Source organism: Acyrthosiphon pisum, chromosome A1 (assembly GCF_005508785.2).
Source record: "Acyrthosiphon pisum isolate AL4f chromosome A1, pea_aphid_22Mar2018_4r6ur, whole genome shotgun sequence".
NCBI classification, from domain to species: Eukaryota; Metazoa; Arthropoda; class Insecta; order Hemiptera; family Aphididae; genus Acyrthosiphon; species Acyrthosiphon pisum.
Genome location: NC_042494.1, coordinates 110,934,198 through 110,960,069, shown reverse-complemented (window position 1 = coordinate 110,960,069; position 25,872 = coordinate 110,934,198). Strand labels below are relative to the sequence as shown.

At 28.2% G+C, this 25,872-nt stretch overlaps 1 protein-coding gene across 1 annotated transcript in view; it reads left to right on the top strand.

Moving 5' to 3' along the window:
* The window catches only part of LOC100574734 (LHFPL tetraspan subfamily member 1 protein), a 266,810-nt gene that overhangs the window by 192,151 nt on the left and 48,787 nt on the right, over nucleotides 1-25,872 (top strand). The window contains exon 4 of the mRNA XM_003245649.4: nucleotides 8,324-8,490. Coding sequence (XP_003245697.1) covers nucleotides 8,324-8,490 — 167 coding nt within the window. The remainder of the gene's footprint in view (nucleotides 1-8,323; nucleotides 8,491-25,872) is intronic.

Below are 25,872 nucleotides of genomic sequence, written 5' to 3'. Positions count from 1 at the left end.
TCGTCTGCCGAAACCGTACACCACCCCACCTACCCTAACTTAACCAACAAAAAAATAAAACGAAACAAAACCGTTCCGCCGTACGAGTTTTACGATAACACAAAGGTCCGTACACCACAACCACCGTTTGTAAAAAAAAATATGTACAATGAACATAGTATTATAGTTGCGACCCCGTGCGAACATATATAGAACTATACGCGCGTAATAATAATAATAATAATAATAATATTATATCTTATGCTGTATTGTACATTTTACGTTTGGATAGACGTTTTGTCTGTTTACCAATAAAAAATATGAAATAAAAAACACGACTTTTCGTTTAATATAAATCATTCACCGCCCCCGCGGAACACGAGAATATAAAATATAAATATCGATCTATTTATTCTGTTACAATATTATATGTTACGTACCCTATACGTGGATGGGGTAGGTACCTATAGTCTGTATATAAATAAAAAAGTGTATAAATATTACATATTATATAGTATAGAAAAGATCCTGCCCTGGCTGACTTAACACATCCGAGTTTGAAAAGCTGCAGCTTTGGTAAAATATATGTTTTAATGGTACCTACCTAGATATCGAGGGAAATATTTTTGAATTCCGGCACGTCATCATAAATAATTAACGAACATGTTATAATATAGATGGAATATCACAGAAATTACAATATTAAATTCTAATTAGGTATTTAACAAATTATTTTTTCTGAGAAACATATTATTAATTATTATTATCATCTTCGAGTTTCCACAGAAATAAATACGCTTCAGTCAGATTACATGTTATTTTTACTATTTTACCGCAAAGTAAGCTATCAATACTTTAATAATATACCTATATTTATAAGAAATGAATAGGAAATAATGTCTTATCAGTGATGAATGAAATTATACAAATTTAAGGTGGCCACACCTCTCATCTAAGCTCCAACAAGCCTATCAACGCCTATGGATGCTCTTCCCTACCTTAAACAGAAATTCCTTACTACAAAAAAAACTTTCCTTACTTATTCATAAGGAGATACTGCGTCCATTAATCATGTACGCCTGCCCCATTTGAGGTAAATGTGCACAAACTCATCTAAAAAAACTGCAAATATTCCAAAACAAAATATTAAGAATTATGACAAACGCTCCATGGTTTGTAAGAAACCTAAACATACACAAACACCTCAAAATTCCATATCTTCAAGACCACATCAAACGCTTGACTCTGTGCTTCTTCAAATCCATCCACAAGTCAACAGGCTAAATGCACTACCACATCAGACCAGCTCCACAACGCCACCTCAAACGTGGACGCCCGCATGACCTAATTTCTCAAAAAACATTCTAATCTAATTTTATGCCTCTAACTATTAGTTACCATCACCTAACTTAAAATTTTATTTTCATTGAACTATCGCACTTAACAAGCCAAAATATGTATTACTATTTCTAATATCTCTAGGTATAGATAGCGCAAGCTAGGATATCTAACTGTAAAAAAAATAAAAATAAAATAATAATACAAATTTAGACCAAATATACATATATCGAGTATCTGGCCATCTTCTTATTATTTTCCTCCTTTTGTTGGTGAAACTACCCTCTAAGACTTTTAGCCACCACCACAATATCACGCCACCTATCTTGTGCTATATCTTCCCAGTTCTCAATATCCAGCCTCTCCAAGTCTTCTTCTACTTAATCTAGCAAGTTTTTCTTGGGTCCACAAATTTTACTCCAGGCTTTATTTTAAAAAGTCCTCGTCTTTCTTTCTGTTTTGCTAGTCGTTGTCATTGTATAGGCATCACATCCGTCCATTAAATATGATCTACATAATATATGATATATATACCATACTATACAAAAATGTAAGCAAACGGCCTCAATTTCTTAACTATATGTTGAACCGCAAAACTAACACATAATGAATTTGAGGCGTCCTATTCATTTCTTCATAATTTATGAATTCAACGCATAATAATTAATTAATGGGCACAAATATCACATGAAATGCAATATTCAATTCAAATGTTTTACCATAATTTTTTCTGGGGGCTATATTATTAATATCATATTCGAGTTTCGTGGAAATAAATTTGCTCTAGACGCATTTTATATTATTTTATTTTTTTACTAACCAACCCGTCACAGCTTCATCCGTGATTGGTTGTTTAACTGCAAAGTGGCTACATATTTTTTAATAATATCGTCAAGAATTATTATTAAACATCTAAAACGTTTATAAGTACTCTTTAACTTACATTATGATGTAAAATCATAATATTATATTAAAATTTAAAAGTACGACTTTTCGCTTTATATTGTGATGTGGAGTATTACGAAATCCGGCAGCAGTGCCCCGTAAGTTAGCCGTGACTTTACATTTAAACATAACACGTAGATATGATGATAAAAGTTGTAGAACGAATTTTATCAGTTATATATATCTTTTGTGAAAGACACCTTTTAGTTTTAAGTTGAACACGCGTTGAAACGTAAACATGGTAAACCGATGAAACCCACTCACGAACACACATTAACCAATAATTGTAAGTCTTTGGAAGATTGTGTAAATTTTACCGACACCAAACTTAACTTTATAAATTATCATAAAATGTTTTAATAGATTCAATATATTATTTTAATGCTTATTACTATCACTGCTTTAGGACGTAAGGTATGATTCGTTAGAAAGTAGACAGTTCACTGGACTCAGAACGATCTTAATTGATCGATTAAATAATTTGCTTTTAATAAAATATTATAATATTGTTGTTGTTTAAACATCCAAGATTATTTCAAGAATAATTATTAAGGTGGCTTCGCAAAAAAAACTTAAATTTATATTATAGACTCCATACATGTTTTTATTGAATATTTCATAAAATGGAACAATAAAATCTCCCCGAATACAGGAATACACCTATGTCTTTTATCGGGAAAACTACAGTGTATTTATATTATTTGTCGGTACCTTCTAATAATTAAACTGACAAAGCATGAATACTTTTGAAATTTAAAAATTAATAAGACGTTATTAGCTTAGTATGATGTATTAAAAATAAACTTGTGCAATCAATATGGTATAACAATGTGTGATTTTGATTTAAGTGGATTACTCGTGCCAATATTAAACATATTATAATATATTTATTACTTATATGAATAGTTTATACATTATACTCAAGTATATTATGTACTGTGTATTACATTATATACAATGGCATACCTACCAAATTATTATATATTTAATGATATCGCTCTTTTCACGAAATTTAAACCATTATTACTTATTTGAGCATTGAAAAATTAATATAAAAAATTCACCAAGTGGATACTTCTTCATAAAACGGAAAGTCTGCAATTTTACATCGTAGTAATCACTTGGACACTTGAATGCACGATTCACTTAATACAATAAAACATCTTTTGTTTTAATGTTTCTATTTTTTTATTATTATGCTATGAATAATAAATATGTTTAAATTGAAAATCATTATTTATTAAGTAGGTATTAATATTATTAAATAGTGTACCTACTTAATTCAAAATGAAACAACCATTACATTAATAGCTTATGTTTTACTTCAACGAGTTTTAAAACTGTTCATATTCTGCACCCATCTTACTACACTATTGGCTAGGTATTACTACTAATAAAATATGTTTACATTTTCATTTAGTTTTAAGAAATGCATAGTCAACGTTTGTTTATTGCTTTATTTCAACTACCTAAAAACTAAATAGATTATATATATGTTCAAGCGCACAGCTACCATGCAACGGAAAGTTATTTAATTTATTATAATATTTAACTTGTACGATACTAAAAAAAAATCCTTCATATTATACCTTAAAAGCTACCTATGCGTAATTCAAATCATCATTTTAAATCACATTTATTCCTTTTATTTTTTTTCGTTCATAATAATTTATAACACTGAAATCATTTTTTCACCTTTATACGGTCACATATTTAGTAATATTTCTAACATTTTGGATTTCGACTTTTGAATTCTTATAATACATTTTTTTAAACTTAATCTATAAATAATAATATAATATTAAGAATAATATATTTTTTTGAATGAATTTTTTTCGTATTTTTCAGAACGTATTTTGTGTTGTTTTACCTTCGTGGCGTGTTGGCATTGTTGTTCAACACCACCTACACCACAAAAAATAGTCTATAGCTTTTATTTCTCATATCAACGAAACGAATAGATACTCCTTTATACGTTGAAAATTATATTATTATATATGTATATTATTGATTTCTACGAAAGGCGAAAGCCAACTTTATCTTTAATATTGACTAAAGCACATAGGTTTAATCATAATATGTATTGTATCCGACCTAAGATGTTAAAAATATTATAAAATTAGTTTGAGACCTTTTCATACGGATATATTTACCTATATAACATAGGTACCTACCTGATATAAAAATATATATCTCTTATCTACTTATATTTGTCTCTAAATTCCATGTAAGAGACGTAGAGGGACCTCTGAATGGCAATTTATATATCAGATCAAATATTGTCTCCACGTCTGATGAATATTGGTTGCTACTCAGTTGCTGTAACAGGGGCAAAAGAACCCTCTGCGGTACCTGTTCATCTATCGGATTACCTTAATAACCATCCTTCACAACGAGCTACGTTCGCTTCTCATTATTAAACTGATGAGCAGTCGATGGCTAAGAACTAATAGTTACTTACGATATTGTATTTATTGACATTTATTTTATTTTCGATAACTGCAGATATTATATTCAATCGGTGTATTATTGTTTCGTCGTTTTACTACCTATAAATAGCATAGAAAATTATAAATATTACACAAACTAAGCGTTTTGGTAGATTTTTCTTATATTCGTTCAGTATATTATAATATGTTAGACATTTATTTGAATAAACAAAAATAATTTATAACTAATAAAAAACTGATGAATTAACATCATTATTTTTAACGTTCGTAAGTTTGTATAGTTTATACTACGATTATTGCAGTTAATATTTTTCTTACAATTTATTTGCACTCAGAATAAAAAAAATGTTTGAAGAAAATTCATAATGCATGAAATGGATAATAATATATACTTTTCACATCCGACTCGTATTTTAATTTAGTTAGTGAAATTTCAACAAATCCGTTTCACTGAGCTCGGTATCACTCATGTTATAGGAAAATTGTACCTAAAATATTATATTATTATTACCAGTATTATATCCATCGTGTATTTATGCATTCAATGAAATATATTTAGATGTACGTTCGCAGGTAAGAAGTATAATATATAGTAATAGGTATAGATATCCGAATGTTCCGCCGTAGCTAAACGCATAATAATAATAATAATAATTATTATTATTATAATAATATTGTAACGATCGTATAGTGTATATCAATTGTATGAGCAGTAAACGGTGTGGGCGGGTGTCACTCGATTTTCTCCTCTGATAATAATATATTATTATCCAGTGCAACATTCTCCGTACGCGATCAAACAAACCTCACATACGATGATATTCATGTATGATGTCTTTCAGGGGTGAAACCCTTTTCCGTATAAATCTCCATGTGGAATTTATCGAAACGACGTATTGGCCGATGAAATAAAAAATACAATATATAAAAAATCCCTCTCTCTCTATAACACGACGTATAATATCGTATGTGTTTCGATTTTATGAATGCTTTATTCGTCGTCGTGCACGAGCAAAGTTCGCTTTCGTCGTCAAGGTTCATGTTTCCGTGTGCGAAACATCTTTATAAAACCTACCAACGTACGCGATCTCCCGTACACTTGAGCTACTGCGATATTAATTTCTATCTGTTGGGGAACAATAAATTGTTGTTAGTAATATAGCAGCAGTAGGTATGCGATATGCCCCGTGTTCAATTTGAAAAGAGAGAAGAACAATAATAATAATAATTATTATTATTTTGTTTGTCGAGTGCACTTATTGTTTCGGAAATACAATCAAACTCGGACAGCTTTCTGGATTGAGGTATATATATATGTGATGATATTCGTTCACCGATATGCGTGTACGTTAATACATTAATAATAATAATATATAAATTGTGTATCGAGCGAGAGATGATGGACGGAGATGTATAATCAGGCGGAGGGTTAATAGCAGACACGACGGCGAGTGTGTGAAAGAGAAGAGATGATCGGGCGAGGGAAATACCACGTACGAGTTATGAAGTCCTCTGATATCATACGGGTATTAGTTCGACGACGGGAAAATCCGATTTAATTGCGTAGTGTATACGCGTACCATACGTCTGCGTGTCTCAAACAATTGCAAACATCTACTGAACCGGAAAAACAATAACGGAAACGACTTTGGCAGCAGAAAATATTGTTTTCAAAAAGAATTGTTTTCTTCCGTATATGAGACGACGTATTCTCTGTTAAAGTTTTTCACCAGAATTACTCATTTTATGTGGTTATTATTATTTATATAAACAACAAAGTTATACTTTATTGCAATTTTCTACATCGCGTTCAAAACAAATCTAAAGGCTGGAATTAAGGGAATAATTTTTTCGACCGGTCATCGTTAAAATGTTTTTTTTATTTTGCTCGTGTAGTTTACACTGACTATTATAGTTCGATTTTAGATCAAAAAATAAAATAAATACAAAATGTAAAAGAGATCAAACTAGAATGGTATACCCCAAGTATTTTATGTATATCACCAGGTATATGTGTACTGAGGGGATAATTCAACAATCATGCTCATCCCTATTTTTTCTTTAAAAACGAATTCATTCGAATTCTGATTTTTTGAATTTTTACTTAAAGACCATATTTTAAAATTCTTGAGATTTCTTGTACTACTTAAGGCGTGTCTTACAAACTTCTGTTTTTTGAAAAACAGAACCTACCTTTTTTACTGTAAATTGTTAATGTTTTACAAAAACATAAAATCGATATAATTTTAAATCTATTACTTATTATACTTGGAACTATTTTACAAATTATAAGATGTGGATTAATCTTAACCAATCACCATTGCCTTCATATCTTCCCAACTTATTATTTTGAACCTATTATCCTTAACTCAAAAAATACTCGTTTGAATTTTAATTTAGATACGCCAATATTTGTATCTTCATAAAACTCCTTAAGTATTACAAGCAATTTCCATGATTTGAAAATATCGTGGTTTTTAAGTATACATGTTTAAAATGTCCAAAAATCAGATTTTGAATTACTGCATTATTGAAGAAAAATATTAAGGCGTGCATGTTTATTGAGTCACTGTGTATACTTATTTTGTGTTATACCTAATTTTACTTAAGATAACGTGTTATATTTAATGCTTAAATATTAGAAATAAACAAAACCAACCGAAAGAATATTGTATGGTATTTAGTCATAGAATATTTCAAATACAAATTAATCATAATTTTTAATCTTGATAACTTTTTTTAATTTAGGTTGAACTTATTACTTTACTCACAAAGTACGATAATAATAATCTATGTTCAACTTTATGAGTAAAATATTCTCGTATAGTATAAATCTAGTTTAAATATACATATAGATACGTCATTGTCTGTTAGGTATAATTTACAACCACAATCAGAAAATAAAAATATGCACTTACTTGTAGACTATAATTTGACATTGTACCTATTCAATATTCACATTCATCAGTTTTGACGAAGGTGATTGAGATCAATGATACATTTTCAATAGTCTTAACTATGAAAAGGTTCGTTCAACATTAGTGCAGTTCGTGATCACAGGGCACACGAATTTCAGCTTATCGATTTAAATGTGTATACCAACTATTGAATTCAGGAAAGAACATAATATTAATCCAACTCTAAAAATGATTGAAATTATACATTCAATTCGATTGGTTATAAAATTAAATAGCTGATATAAAATATAAAAAATATCGTCTGTAATATTGATATCCGTATTGGGCGGACCACTTAAAAGGCGTGGGGCCTGACGACATACCGTCTATACTTCGCCTATTATGGTTAATCCAGCACGAATGCTTCTTATAAAATCATAATAATATCATCGTCTACTTTTCAATTTATTTTTACGAACGCAATACTTTTAATTTAAAAATATTATCATGTTACATTGAACTCCTCGGGTACAACTAATACATTTTAAGAAACGTAATAGGTAAATAGGTATATTTTGTAAAGAGCATATTTCATTAAATTGTACATTGAAGGTACCTATATCATAAAGTTATATCATTTTTATTAATCGATTGCAAAATTGTTCCTTTAAAACTCTACCTCTTTAAAATAATTTAATGACATGACGATTGCAGGTTCAACGACATTCCAAGTGTATGGTGGCAGATAAGTACGATTCTCATAGGAGGTGCGACTGCAATCACGGTGATTGTGGCGGTATCTGCTGTATCTGCATGTTGCGTGACACATGTTATCCAAAAGTCGACAGCCAAAGTCGCCGGATACCTGCAGCTGTTAGCTGGTAAGTGTATTTTATTTTCGATTTTTTTTTTTCATTTTTGTTTTTTTTTTTACTCCCCTCTCGCAGGCAGGACATTATTGATTCTATGATTCCGGAACAAGTCACGTATCCCATTATACTTCCTGGGAATAAAAAAAAAAAATCGGAAAAAAAGACCCTTAAAAATGTGTTGTTCACCCGTTGAGTTATTCATGACGACTTCATAGACGAGGAGGATCGGAGTGGAAAAAAATGACCTGCGCGCTATCCCTTCAGCCCCATATAAGAGCCTCAGATACAGCCGCCGTTGTCGCTAATGGCCCACTGTCATAACGCTTTCAAAACTTCGACGACGTGTGACCGTTTTAGCAGTGCAAACACGTAATGGCACCCGAAAGCAGATATCCCACCTACCCTCTCTTCCAGTAAAGTGGGTTTTTTGAAATTAAACTTTTAAGAAGATTACCGACTATCGTTTTGTTATTTTCGCTCTGGTCCCCTCTTTGGTGGTGCTGTAGAAAATATGGTTTTAAATTACAACGTACACAAATGAGTATCGTCCAACCACGGCAAATATTCGCAGCTCTGAGAATTTTCAGAGGCAATATTCTATATCCGAGTAATGGGTAAACAACATTCTATAATATGTGAAAAATAGTTTAGGTTATATAATATTTTCTAGTGAGCTGTGCAGATTATTATTCGTACATAGTAATAATATATGTTATGCAAACCAAACTAAATTAAAGTTATTTAAAATAAACTTTTATCAAAAATTTAATTTAAATTTCGAATGTATAAAATATATTTAAAAGAACACAAGGGAAGTAGCTCTGAAGGTGTCGAGGTGTCGAGTGTACTTTGTCATCAGGTAGGACACTGTAACTTGATATGACAAATACATTAATTTGATTCAATGACAAATCTGAAATCATTGTATACGATGAAATATGATAGACAGTCAGCCAATATTGGCTATATAAGGATATTTTCTTGTTCATTTGCATTGATATTAGTAAATTATTCATCTTTTAGTAATAAGTTATGTTAAAATAATTGCTATCAAAAATAAGTAAAAAATAAATATTTTCTGAAAACAAAATCATTGATTTAAAGAAAATCACTTAAAATTAGTCACAACAATATCATTTTAAAAATTAAAACCCACATCATTTCAAAATCAATACAATAATCGCCATGCTCAGAATCTATAATAACACAAATGGTAAGACAAATCTTCGACAACAGTTTTTTTATGAAAGAACGTTTAACATAATATATTGATCATTCCAATTTTGGATCACTGAATCAAATTGTTCGTGTTGTCGACCAATGTGTATCGTCCACAATATCTTCTCATAAAGTTGCAACATATGAAACACTCGTGAAAACAGAAGATCTGATCTCAAACACTTACAGCTAGGTTTAGTAATTTCAAATGAAACCACCCGGGCAAAACAAACTGCAATTATTGCCATTCCTTCGATTACACTCCAAAGATGTACACAGTAGGAATTTTCTCATACAGCTTACATATTTCCTTTTCATCAACTACAGTGATTATCTCCCAACCACGATAGTATTTTTCGTTGTCTTCGAATTCTTTTGTGTAAGTACCAGCATATATACCTATTTTTGTTTTTGTTTCCATTTGTACAATGATTGGACATGAGAATTATATTAACATTGTGTGCATATAAAATCTATACACGACGTTTTAAATAGTATCTTATATTATTTTACATTTTAATTAGAAAAAATAATAATTTGTATCAGATTAATAGTGTATATAATTATGTAGTACTATAGTATGTTATTATAGGTAGGTAGGTACTATTATTATCTGATAAAAATTTCAGATCTTAAGAATGTTGATGATAATAATTTAATAATGGCATTCTTGGATTCACCATAACTGAAATAAAACAGATCATTTACATTCAAACTTCTGGACAGAAAATATTACTTACTATAATAGTATGTCTTTATTATGTATTATTTAAGTACTTAAATATAAAAATGTCTTATATTTCTATTCGTTAAAATAGCCGTATATAACTGCATCCAAAATTATTAATATTTTCAACCAGATATTTTTTTTACTTAACTTGTTTTTTTGAAAATCGTCAATATATTGTTATTTTTTTTCATTTCTTTTATACGAAAAATATTCATTGAATTGATTTAAATAGGGACAAAAACTCGGCCGACTATAGCTGATATAATAATACAATATTATTGCCAACATTGTTCAGTGTACACTAAGGAGCGAAGTTCGAAATGATCGGCAAATGTTATTTTTTTATTAGATACATGCTGAGGGCATTCAATATTTTTTATGATGGCTATTTTGTCCTTTCAAAAAAAAATAATAATCTAAGTTATTATTAAATGTTTCTAAAGTGAATTAAAAAAACATAATCCTCATGCAGTTTACTGCAGAATTTTGATGACCGTTCGACACGCATTTACTTTGCCGAGAAACATCCATACACGACAGTCTACGCTACTAAATGTAAAGATATTAGCAGATAGTCAGATAAAAGAAAACATTAACTGACACTGGTTCTTTAATGCGGCGGCCGAAGACCTTAATCAAAATAATTGACATCGTAAAAGTAAATGTTAACCTAGACGAAATGTTTACAAGCAATTTTAAGTAAGAAGTATCTTTAACATTATCGTATATTGTCATTTTGGCCTTTTTTTTAATTATTTTTACCCACCAAAATAAATTATTATAGCATTTTGAATTGTTAACACAGACCGTCGACGAGGCAGATAATATTTGTAATTTTTTTAACTGTAATTTTAATAAGTATAAAACACACACAATACTATGCAGTATAATGTATTTACCACATCATAATAATAATTCTAAACGATTTCATAATTTAACGATATTTTTTTCATTATTATTATTTTCAGTTTCTATACTATAATACACGACTACACGAGTACACATTTTGTAAATTTTAAATTAATATTTGTTTAAAGTGTATACACATTTTGTTTTTAAATTTATGTTATTGTGTTGACTGATATTAATATGATACATTTCTTATTAAAATGAATACATGGTATAAAGATATACTTACTCCGAATTTTATGTTTGTATACTGCAAAATATCGATGATTACTTATAGTAGTTAAAACAACCAAACAATTAAAGCTAATTTTTAATCTATATAACTGAAAACGATAACATTATTATTTCATTATTTGTTCATACCAAATATTATCATATTTACAGTATTTGTATTTATATTTTATGAACAAAAATAATCGATTTGTAAATTTGGAATCCTTGCCAAATCAGTGTAGCTTTTATAGTTTTATCCAGTTTCCACTCGATTTCTCAAAGAAAATACTAATTCACAAGACTGCTCCATCGTTGGCCGTGCTATATTTCCGTTATTTAAAGAATTTTTATGACCAGGTACCTACCTATCTCAAGAAATGTATTCCCAGCTCATCAGTTCTCATAAACTAGACAGAAGTATTTTTGATCAGAATTCTCCTGGTTACTGAAATATCGATAAAATTGGCTATTAAAATAAATATACTATAGGCACCTAGGTAGTAGGTAGGTACTAAATACAAATTTGTATTTATTATTTTAATCCAATCTACACCAAATTGATTTCCAACTTTAATTTTTTTCAGCAAAATTAAAATCCTATAAATCAAACGCTCGTTGTCACAAATATTTTCGTTCGGTGTTAATGACGTAGAAATTACAATCGTGGAATAATTGAATTTTTTATAATTTTGTTTAATCTGTCATAATGATTATGATGGGTCTACCGTCAATAATTGGGCGCAGTAATTTCTGCGCTCGTCAATTATTTTGCTTGAGCACTCAATGAACACTTACCAAGGTATAGCCCACAATTTTAATTTTAATAAATGGTTTACTTTACAATACAATTTATAGTTGATATAGTTTGTTTAATAATAATAATTACTTGCTATATTTTATTACGGGACTGTATTTTAATTAAATCAGAATTAAATATTTAAATAAGTTAGTATATTATTTTAATAAAATATATGATGTCTCGAACTCAAATTTCATATGCGCTGTATTAACGCTCGCTCAAATGTCATAGATATATCAATATATGTGCTAAATTTTTGTGCACTCGACATTTCGAAGCTGAATTTTCATGCACTGAAATGTCGAAAAAAGTTAAGAGTAAATTAACTCATCAATAAAATTAATAAGTCTATATATGCATTGTATGGACCATTAAAACACAAATCATAATTAGTTGATGTAGTTGTTAAATTTAAAACCGTCATTAAAAATGCTCTATTTATAATTCATCTCTATAAACTACGAAAACTTGGTATAATATTGTTTGTACCTTTTATAACATTTAATTTCCAAGTGTTTTAAAGTGTAAAATATAATTTTCTCCTTCCAAAATACCAAAGTACATTTAACACATTACAATGATGTAGGCACATTGTACACTCTATAGAGTCCTAACACGAATAAAGCAAATGGTGTTTAGTTTGTTAAAAGTTGTTTACGAGCTGAATTAAATAAATTTAATATTCCGCTTAAAACTGTTTGATAAATTAAATATTCACATAATATAAATCAATATTTCTGTAGTGAATATAAATACTAAAATAAATTAGTATTTATTATTTAAAAACAATGTTTAGTCTTTCACGTTCTAGAAATATGCTATCCAATAAATATGCTTAAGTGGTATGCGATAAATACGTGCATGATTTGGTTTGCTGAAGAGGCCATATTGGTGGCACATTGGCCAGGGGTTATTGTGTTTATTCAAGTGGTAAGATGTATACAAAATGATTCGATAATAACAAAAAATGTATTTTTAAAAAAGGTATTATTTAAATGGATAAATATTAAAAATAATAATTTAAACAGAAAAATAATTAGAGAACTCAACGTGGCTAACCTTTTACGTAGGTTTATAATATGATTGATTCAGTAATAATTTACACTACCTATATAAAATAATGAATAACACATTTATTTTTAAATTGTGTTTATTATTAAATTCAGTCAATATATAGTTTGTATAATAGTTATAAAATAAAGAAAATAATATACAATAAAGAAAATTATTTTTCCTAAAGAAAAGCAATTTATGTATATTTTAATTTAAAAAAATGTACGTAAGTACGCGTAAGGTGTTCACTAAAATATATTGATTAATTGACAATTATTTATAATATAATATATTAAATTATTTATATTATGTAATAATTTAATATGGGAATCTAAAATGCTTATCCTTAATATTAAAGTGTTTTGCACTTGAAAATAAAATGTTATACTAGTAGGAGTAGTAGTCATTTGTAAGCCTAGCATTTCAATAACGATTATGAGCAAGATTTCGATTTATCCAAAATTGGTCAAAACCGGAACTCGATAATAACATTTATTCAGCTATTTTAAACGAAAACTATAAAAGAATCGAAAAATGACTTTTTAAAGTAGAATTGGAATTCAATTTTCAATATATTTTTATGCAGGTGCCACAATAACTTGTTGAGCTTTTCTAATACTTGATAAATAATAATATGTAAACTGAAAAAAAACCATACATTAATAAATTAAACTACTATATTGTAATAATAAATAATGACTTTTCTCTGAATAAAAAATGTGCCAATATTGCACAATGGTGTTTCTTGTAGCAGATTATTATAATGAGATGACCAACGTAGTTAAGTTGGAAAAATTCTTAGAAAAAGAAAATGTGCTACCATAGAGATAAAATCTATTTGCATCCGAGTTTGGCGAGTTTTTTTTACAAAAATCTAATGAAACAAAATGGTTCTCTCCATTTTTATGGTGGCGTATTTTATTTGCTTATTTCAAACGTAAATCCATTATGGTGGGTGGTTTTGATAACGAAATGCAATTGTTACCGAATCAACCGCTGGAAATTTCTCCCCTAGCACCCTTCGTCCATAAAAAAAAAACCTGATAGAAGAGCGGTGAAAAGCGGCAGTAAGTTGCCCCCGGGTGTCCCGGGTGCGCCTAATTACTTTACAAATACTCCGGATTAAATGGCCCGGAAACATTTAATCACAGTTTCGGCATTTTTACGCTACACCGAACTGGTTAAGCTTCCACCGAATATTGATAGACGTTTATTGGCATTAACCCCGCTGCCCGTTGGCCATTCCGTCGTGATAGTGTTTTTGAATATAAATTATAATATATATATATATAAATCAGTTGGATGACCCTACTCATATATGCTTTAAAACGTTTAGACTAAGTGATTTCATCTCCCAAAACGTATGATCATCGTGGCTTTTTACATACCTATTTAATTATTATCATAACAGAATCCTAGCAGCAGTATAGTAATTGATTGTTGTTAACAATGAGCGCTGTTTATTAAGGAAATAATTATTATGAATTCAAATAAACAAAAACAAATTGGTACGAGTTCATACGGACGAGCACGTTAATCCGATAGAATTAAAAATAAAATTCCAGGCATTTTCTACGTGCGAATAATTATAAACACAATAAAAACTGAATTCATTAAAAAAACGTTAATTGAAATTAATGAATTACGTTTCCAAGGTGGCAGGTATACCTAGCCTACCCTACATATATTATATAAACTGGTATTCGGAGTAGGTATACGGTAACATTTAGAGTAATTAATAACAAATCCACTTAATGATTGTAATAGATTTTATAATAAATTATTATATTTAATCGTGTTAATTATAAATTATAATTGACTATAAAACGTATATAGATGAAAATAAATTTAAAACGCTAATTGTTTGTTTAAATACGTTATTTACCGTACCTAAATTATAATAATTTATATAAGTAAAAATAAAAACCGGAGAAATAGCTCTATCCAGTTTCATTAAAAGTTGAACATCAAAAGCTTATTAAAATTGAAAATTTTAAATGTTACCAAAAGTTTAATAACAGTCAAAATATTTTAAAATTATATCTTAGTATCTAAAAAATAAATCTAATATTGTAAAACCAATAAATTCATCGCTTCGTTCAAATATTTAACATTGGAAATTTTAAGATCGACCAGATTTACATTTTCAAGCAATAATCATTGAAATATTATTATTCTACAATTCTAAACAAAATTTATTCACCAACAATGATCGAGATTTAGTTAAAGATGGCTTATTTCCCAAACGTTTTTTGTACTAAATGTGTTTTTTAGTTTTATATTTTAAATGAAGCGAGAAGAAGATAGATTAAACTCGACGATGAGTATTTTGTTTATTTAAGTTTTCGTATAATACTCTTAGTACGATACTACTATGTAAACATTTAAAACCAAAACTGTCAGCTTTTGGATCTATTGAAAAGTAACAGATGTGGTACGTTAGTGAGATGGGTTTTTTCAAATATTATAATTAATATTCAAAATAATATTATAATAAAATAATATTTCCGACGACAGTGCTTCGGCTTACATAGTATGACATTATTATATAGGTACTCAATATTAAACGGTTTTCTCAAGTTCTGGAATATATTATGAAACTATTCTAAAACGTTTTATTATTCATTTTTATAGGGATTTTTATCAGATCTTAAAAGTTGAATGATTTAAGATAAGTGTTTGCTTACAGTGTTTACTTTTCAGGAAGATATGAAATTAATATTAAATTTCCTTGTAATCTCACATTATTTATAGGTCTAGTTTTTGTAGCATTTTTAGTTTATAATGAACCTCCGTGTGAGTGTGAGTTACTGTCCCTCTTTATCTTCGTCTCTCTTTTGTCTAGTATCATCCATACATGTTAATATATGTTTTGATAGTACACAAAGCCGTTCCTCCTCAAAATATATCAAAAAATATTATGTTTCATTACTAGGTATACTATACCTAGGTATATTGTTCAACTATAATCAATAACTTTTCCAAAAACCAAAAATGTTAATAAATAGGTATTAGGATAAATGTAATTTGATAACGTACCTATTTAGGTATCATGTAAAACCGAGGCTGAGCGTTAACGATTTAATAAGTTAAGTCACTTTTCTTTATAGTAACTTCTAACTTTACGAGTTAATTTAATTTTAATGTTAAGTTAATTTTTGTCCTAACTCCATAAATCATATTCATATGTAGATATTTGTAGTTTAATTGTTCCGATATTGATTTTTATAATTTATAACTTCTTTTTTTATTTCCGTATATAATACTTACAGTCTATTCAGTCAGGGGTGGACTGTGAATAAAAATTATTATTAGCATATATTATTATTTATGCATTGGTGTAATTGATTTGAAAACTAATCCATAGTATTATGGTAGCTATCAAAATATGCGTTTATAAAACTCGGTACTTACATAGGGTCATTTTTATTTTTATAATAGTATTTGATAGGCTTAGGTATAATAAATCAGCGATGCAATTGCATGGTAATACAGTTGAGTAGGTACTTACAAAATGACTCTACCTACTGAAACTGAACATTTTAATTTAGTTCATCACTTAATTTAAATCTATGTTACTATTAATTTTTTTCATTTGTATATAATTTAATTGGTAAGTTGGAGATGCTTAGAAAATGAGAGATTTAATAAGTACCTATGTATTTGAATGATAACCAGAATGTAAAATATAGTTGAAAACATCGAGAAAGATTGTATGGATGGGCCTTCTATATTATGAAGTAGAAGAAGAAGAAGAAGTAGTTGCTTATCTAGAACAAACTAATAGAAATACAATAATATTTCGATGAAATTATATAGTTCTGTGTCATTTGTTGTACCAGTCTTACAAACGTACGAAATGGCAAATTTTATATTCACAATAACACACATTACTCCGTAATTTCTAAAATTAGAGTAAATTTACCTCTTATAAAATTTAAAATTTAAATTAATAAAACTAAAATTGGTATTCCGGAAGTTTATTTCTTTTCTTCCGCTTATTGGTCCAAATGCACGAAAAAATTGACCGCTTTCAACGACCTTAATTATTTTTATGGATCATGAATTTAAAAATTATATATAAATACGTCTATTGTAAACAATTATGCCATCTTGGTACATAAATACGTGTCCAGCATTCACCGCTGCTGTATAATTTTATTGTATTTTGAACTTGTTAGTTAGTTGGTACTTGAAAATATAATTATTTTACATTTGGTTGCTTTATACTGTATACACTGGCACATCGTGATTACGTGGATCTGTCACATTTAAATAATTAAATCCTTACAATAGTTAACGATTATACATACCTACTAATATACATTGTCTACAGAGTCGTATTTTTGCACAGATGTATAAAAATACTAAATAGACGACTCCTTATTCCTAAATTGTAATAATTATGAAGCCAACAAAAGTCAAAATGGCAGAAATTTTCTTATCTAAGAGGTGAATATTTACAAAATGTAAATTATGATAAACCGTGATCATTTTACTGTGGGAACCCAAAACTATTAAATATGTATTATAATGACACATCATCCACTTAAAATTAAGATTAAAAGTATAATTTATTGCAACAAACGAGAAATATAATATAGACATAATAAAACAAGTTTCAAGCTCGTCCAATAAGCACATGCTTAAATTCAAAAGATCTGAGTTCATAATAAAAATGAACTAAAAATAAAATAAAAATAAAAGTTTATGTTATGTCATATGGCAACATAATAAAGTAAAAGAAAAAAGAAGAAAAAAATTTAATTGAATATTAAATATAAGAGAAAATATTATTAATATTATGTACTAAGGTACATAAGTACTTAAATTATAAAAGTTGGTTAAATTAGTATTATATTTATGTAATAAAAAGACTTCTAATTATTAGACGTTGAGTTCCAAAATAAATGAGATTAAATGGTACAATTAAATTACAATTATTTTAAGATCTTGTATTTATAACAATACAAATTATAAAATTTACTTCTATTAACTTTAAACATATGGTATAATACAATTCGCAGCTCACAAGTTTGACCAAAAGTCCAATAGATACCAGTTTTGTTTTGTTCGTTTTAAACATATATATTATTATTATTAAATAAGGTAGTATATCTACCAGTTTTGTTTTATTTATTTGAAATATTTTATTATTATTATTATTATTATTATTATTATTGGAGATTTCGGAGATTATAATATTATAGGTACCAGTTTTGTTTGGTTTTTTTTTAAACATTTGTTTTATTATTAAATAAGGTAGGTAGTATACCAGTTTTGTTTTATTGATTTGAAATATATTATTTCAAAAATAATAAATATATGTAAAATTGTTAATTAATTAATGCAGATTGTTTTTAAAAATATTTTACAATAGAACATTTTTTTATAAAATAATGTAATATTCACGTGCACTCGTTACATAATTTACATAACTGTTGAATAAGCTTAAAGTTAATAATATTTATTTAAGACTTGTGCAGTGGCAGCACCAGATTCTTTTGCCTAGGTGGACCATACTTGGGCTATTAATTTAAAGGAAGGGCCAGTGGTGTAACAAGATTCGCCTTACCTATCGGGTGGTAACAACGTTCAATTACAGGTTAATAAAAAATAAAGGTCAATATCGAGTGTAATACCAGCTAATTTTTAAAACTTCAATAACCCTCTTTGATATGTTACTGAGTAAAGCCATAATATATCCACCAATATAAAATACATTTTCAAAATTACAATATTACATCATACAAGGTGGACCGACCGGGGGTCGAGAAGATTTTAGGGTGGGCCACGATCCACCTTGGCCCGCCACTGGACTTGTGTAAGTAAGTTAAGTTATCAAAATCATGAACTACCCATACAACTTAAAAGTTTAAACTTATACTTTATAATATTAAATATTAATTATTAATCAATAATATGATCAATTGATAACAATAATATCTTTATCAGTGTTTTGAAAATGTAAACCACGATTTAAGATATACAGGTTACTCAACGAAACTTATATTTTGGTGCGCTTAAAATTAACGATCTTGTCATAGCAAGAATAACAGTTAGCGCTTTTGCATTATAGTGATTTCTCTTGGTACTAAAAAATATATCAATATAGATATACAATATTATGTATTCTCACATAGTTGATCAGCTGTTAGAAATCAACATTTAAGCGCGCCACTTTTGTTTAGTAACCTGTATATCTTAAATCGTGATGTAAACATTCACCTCTTAAATAAGAGAATTTTGGCCATTTGGTTGTCTTCAAAAACATTTCCAAGTCGTCTATCTAGTGTTTTTTATATATCTGTGTATTTTTGTTTTGAACTCAATTAAATTAATTATGATAATGCTAAATTTATATTTTATGTTAAATTATATGATTAAATAAAAACATTACATTTTAGTGTATAATAATTTTGCTTATCACAAAAAAAGGGGGGGGGGGTTATTATGTTACACTTTAGGTTTTAGCACTACCATACATTTTACGTCCAAACTGTTTTATATCACTATACAATTTTATCTTGAGGTCTGCATGACGTGTAAAAGAGTGCTTATTATGCAAAGCCGGTTTTTCAATATTATTGAAGTCTCTTTCGTATTACGTGTCGAGCCAACTGCTAAGGTTAGGCAACGATCCAGTAAAAGTTCTTGGTACTTAACTGCTTGGGACAGAGGGATGGTATTCCATAAAGAGTGTCGTTCAGACATGGAAAAAATTTTAGTGTGAATAGGATTACCGTCTTTGTTAACTTTGAACCTCAAATCAGTGTAATAGAAATTATAGTTTGGTCGACTGTGATTTTTACTACTAACGTGTTAGCTGGTGTAGTAAGTTGATCTGATATGAATATTCTGGTGAATATTAGGGGTTGTAAACTATCTTTGAGGGACACATTCATCTATAGAGGCTGTATTACATACGATGGATCCATAACAGACTGTAAAACTACGATAAGTTAGGTACGATTTGATAAAGATATTATAGAAAATAGGATGTAAGAATTTTGTAAGTTTAACAGATAGACCATTATGACATATTTTATCTTATCGCTTGTGATATCTCAAAAAATACATAAATACAGTCTGCTTCTTTCCTTAAGCGAGTTAGAAATAGAATCGACTATTCTATGTTGAGAATCTATAATTGGGGAGATAAGAGACTGGTTTACAAAGTTTACAATGTCACCGTCTAGAATGTTCTAAAGCAGTTGAAAAGTAAATCATTAATATATTACCTATTTATTATTATGTTTTAAACTGTAAGATGGATCTTGTCGTTTTGTTTAAATAAAAATAAAAATAAAACTAGTTACTTTAATAAAACTTAGTTACTTTTTTATGTAACTCTTAACTTTAAATGTAATTTACATTTTATATATTAACTCCAAAAGTTAGTTAACTAGCTTATCATTATGAATAACTATAGTATCCTCATTTGAAACAGTGGTCAATAAAAAGTAATAAACATTACATGTACACCTTTTAAAATATTTCATTTTAAGCTTATGAAAAACATAAATGGTCTAAAAGTTCACGTTATTAGATTTTTATACTGAGTAAAGGAGCTTCTTGACTGTGTTTAAGTCAAGCAAATAAGATACATTATTCAAAGGCTTGATAGTGAAAATAGAAGTCAAAGAACTTATTATTTATTAAATATCTTATAAAAAGCGTTTTGTAAGCAATTATGAAAAAAAAAATATGTATATATATAAAATGTAATTGGTGTAATTTAAAGATAAAGAAAAAAGTCTGGTATAGTGTTCATTGCTTGTCAGTTTCAGTTTGATAATAATTAAAACTTTTTCGGTGGAGTCACTATTTTTTTACGGACCAAATATTTTAAAGAATCGTTGTAGTTCACACAACAAACGACCTATAAAACTTTTATCATTTGCACCCCAGTAAATAATTATTACTATCCAAATTTCTTAAACTTTTGATTCCTATCGATACATAAATTTAAAATACAACGGTTAAGTTAAAACACAAATCTTTATTTTGGTCAGATGACAATATTTAGATTACTTTTCTTGATTGTTGTAGCAATTAATAAAAGTATGTATAACTCTCACAATTGTTATTACTTTCACAAGTTATTGAATTCTAAAATTACAAAAAACACCGATTTTGTGTTCTTTACACAAAATATTATATTCTTTAGCATTTATTCAGTAATAAGACTAAATATATTATAATATATGTAATGAAAATACCATATTAAAATTAACAATAGATTATCATCATCTTATTTTATTTGTTTTACATAAAACGTTATCTTTATTGAAAGATATATATTTTTATAAGTATTTAAAACATCTTTAATCGTGAATAAAATATCTTGCAAATGATAGTAAAATATTTAATTTATATAGCCAACAATTTTAATAAATATTAAACCTTTTAAATAATGTATGACTCATAAAAACAAATCAATAGTAGAAATGTACATAATTTCGAGAAGAAAGTAATGTATAATACTACTCTGGAAAATTTCTGTTTGACTAATAAATAGTGCCTACTTTATTCCATTTGATAAGTGGAAGTATATTCGTCAGGTGAAGGATACACGTTTCACATATTATATAGTATATGTATACAAGAAAAGGAAGTACCAGAGTGCTATCTGAAGCATGTTTAACCCTCATAAATTCACTTGCAATCCAAGCTTACTGTCAGAAGATTTACAATAAAAAGTAAAAACAGGACTCTGCAATACCCAAAAATGTCGTAAAAGATCGAAATAGTTATAAACATTATGGTTTATCATTACTTAATATCTATTCAAATGGTTTGAATTATAATAATACTTGTTTTTACGATCGTCAGTTTGCAGGACAAATGTCTTTATTATTAGATTTTAAAATTATAAAATACGCAATTATGGTTGACAACAGCCCAGAAAATTATTCGAAATAATTTGAATAATTTTAAATTGTCTGAATATTTCATCATCTAGTCCTACAGAACATAAACCCTAAAATGTATAATATATATCCATTTGGCCATCCACAAGGTAGAATATCGTTAGACTTATCTGTGCTACCTTTTTTATAAAAATATTCTGTATTGTAAATTAATTTTGTTTTTGTGCGATGTTGAAAAATATTACAATTTTATATAACTTACTTAAAAAATAAATAAATAAATCTTCAAAATGAGACAATATGGTATAGATAGTTTCTAAACGTAACTTAAATGTACATCATCTAATTCACACATCAGCGCAAAATAAGTACGCTTATAGTTATACCAACATTGTTGGAAATTGAACTTGAAAAATCGACAAAACACGTTTAATCTCAAGTGGTATTCAAGTAGGTACACATCTATAAGAGACTTTATCCTATTTAAAACCTATTTAAAGTTTATTTTTTACAACAAATTCACAAAAATATTGTATTTTATAAGTCTTTATCTTCAATCGGCTTATACGTTCCAAGGGAAATTTTTGTTTTTAATTTTTGAGTGAGGAATCCAAATAACCAAATTGTAACCAATACTTAATCATTTCCCATATCTTATTAAATTAATTAAACTTTAGAACAATATTATTGTATGATAATATTAAACTAGGTATATATAAAAAAAGGTACTCACATGTGTGCCGAAAAAGATAAATGTATACTATTGGGTTCTAATCTACAGCTGACATTCAAATACAAAACCGGAGAAGTCACTCCGCTATATTTCTAGGTGTTGAATATACATAAACATAATCTTTAATATGAATAATTTGTAAATATCTCAAGTCTCTATAGTTGTTAATTTTGGAATTACAACAAAAAACAAAATCGATTTCGTCAAAAACTGGATGTCTTGCGTATATTTCCAATAATGGTTCGTAATTTATTATTGCTATAATATATTATTCGTCAGGTTTCTCTCTATTATTTTCTTCCAATGTACCAACTATAACCAACTTTCTACCATAATTAATCCCCAAATTTAAATATTTCAGAAGCATTTTACTGTTACAAAAACAACACAAAGTTGTAAAACAAATAAATTCATAACCACCACTCCGTTTATGGACTAAGAATAAATCATATAATAATATCGATGGGCCGGAGTGGCGCAGTGGTCACGCAGTTGACTACTTGACTACGACTCACACAGTCATCGGTTCGATTCATAGCAAAGTGGAAAAAAATGTGTGTGATTCTACGCAGTCACCATTTTCCCGTGCTGTCGTCCGATTGCGTCATCCGGTTTCCAACTAGGTCCCACTCCACTGGGAGTGAAGACCGCACATGTCTCCTCTTGGAGAAGGGGGGTAGTATCATGCATATAGTGATATATACATAGATAAATAGATCACATGATCTCCCTACTACCCACTTGTGATAAGCATTGTCAAAGACCTTGAGGTCGTTTCAATGAACAAATATAGAAAAAAAAAAATAATAATAATAATATCGATAATTGTGGTTAATCTAACCTTTACAACTCAGTTTAAATTTTAATAAGTTCGCTTTAAATGTCAAACTTGTATAGTGAGATTATAATAATGTATTTAGAATATTAAGCTTTATAATAATATTAATATGTCAATGGAAAATACTTACTTTAAGATTAAACATTTCATAGGTACATCATATACGATGACTTATAGTCAATATATATTGTCAATTGTAAAATTATTTTCTCAAACCTCTACTTATAATATACATTAAGGTACGAAAAAAACGTTTTGTACAGAAAAAAACAGTAATCAAATATATTTTAAGCATCGATTAGCAGTGTTTCTTTTTAACGTGTGAAATATACTGAATATGACTTATTGATAAAAAGTGAATATCATAGATTGAACTAAGTCTTCTGTTATCTTGTTCGTATATTTATAAATGTGAATTAGAAAAAAAGTATAGTAAGCGGCGTTAAGGTGTGCGGTATTGACATCGAACATTATGGCTTGCCATTCGACAGTTCTTAAACAAGTATGATATAAGAATAAAAAAATAAAAATAAAAACTTTTTTAGTACTCTTATACCACTTCTGTTCGTGACGCAGTTAACTTGTAAATCCGTTCTCATGGTTTCAAGGAAAAAATATATATCCATATACATATATAATATAATATATATATATAGGTACAACACAAACGAGATTGTTTCGTATGCATGCTAATGCCAAGAAAGAAGGAAAGTTGTGCACACACATACACACGCGTATATTCGTACAAGAACGAGGTCGCGAACTTTCCGCTGAGGGAGTGATTTCTTTCAATGAAAGCCAAAGGACATTTTGGACTTACATGAAGTCATAAATCGACCTCCGACACGCCAAATAGTAACCCTAGCTAACGCATTAGTCAACTTGTAAACTTTACCCTCGTTAGCGGGCTGTATTTGAAATAATTTTGATTTCGACCGCATTTACACACGGTGTGCTTAACTCTCCACAGTCCGCACAATGACGACAACGACGACGTAGGTAGTAGTGGACACATTAGTATTGAACATGAAAATATGTGTCTGCTGTGGTAAAATAACACCAAAACAAATGTACACATTTACTATAATATTACATTATACTGTCTCGTCTGTGTAGTTACTAGAACAATCTTAAATAATATACCTGAACTCCGATACGAAGCACTGCAGAAACTTGACGAAGAAAAACATATACACATTTCTTAAACTAACTAAATTACATAATTTTATATAATTTTAATTTATTCATTTTTCTCTTATATAGATACTAACAAACCTATTGTAAAATATTTACATTATTATACGTATTGTAATCCAATAACCTTAGTAGTTGAGGTTCAAATAAATAATAATGACAAAAAAAAGAATATATAATAATATGATACATATAATATTATTATGATGTTAGGTACTTGTTTTTGTACAAAGAAATTGGATTCTAAAAATAGGTGCAACTTGATGATAGTATTGTTCTATCGTACTGTCCAGTAAAATTACAATGGACCAAATGTGTACATACCAATGTTATAATATATCATATAATTGTATTTTACTTTTATTCTCTCGTTTATTGGGCACACGTATACGCCAAACTTATACTTCAAATAATGGACATCAACCCTTCGTGGTAAAGATCAAAAATCATATTTTATTTTCATGATCTCTATGCACACAATACCCCTCTCACCTCAATAATACGCAGTATTACAGTAAAAAATGCAAGATAAAAAAAAATAAATGAAATATCTACTAACAGATTAGTTCAAGAAACTGAAGGATATTACCAATCTAGTCAGACTGAAATAAATTTTATTTTTTATAAATGAAAAAGAAAACAAAGCTGTAAATTATAATATATATATATATATATAATTATTTGCATTGTATAATTGAACAAAAATCTTAAAACGGTATTGTGGAAGTGAACATAATGCATAATCGGTGCAAAAATAGTAACTTTTTTTTATGAACGTTATCTTTTAACTCAATAATGACGATTATAAAAAATTAAGAAGGTTCTATAATT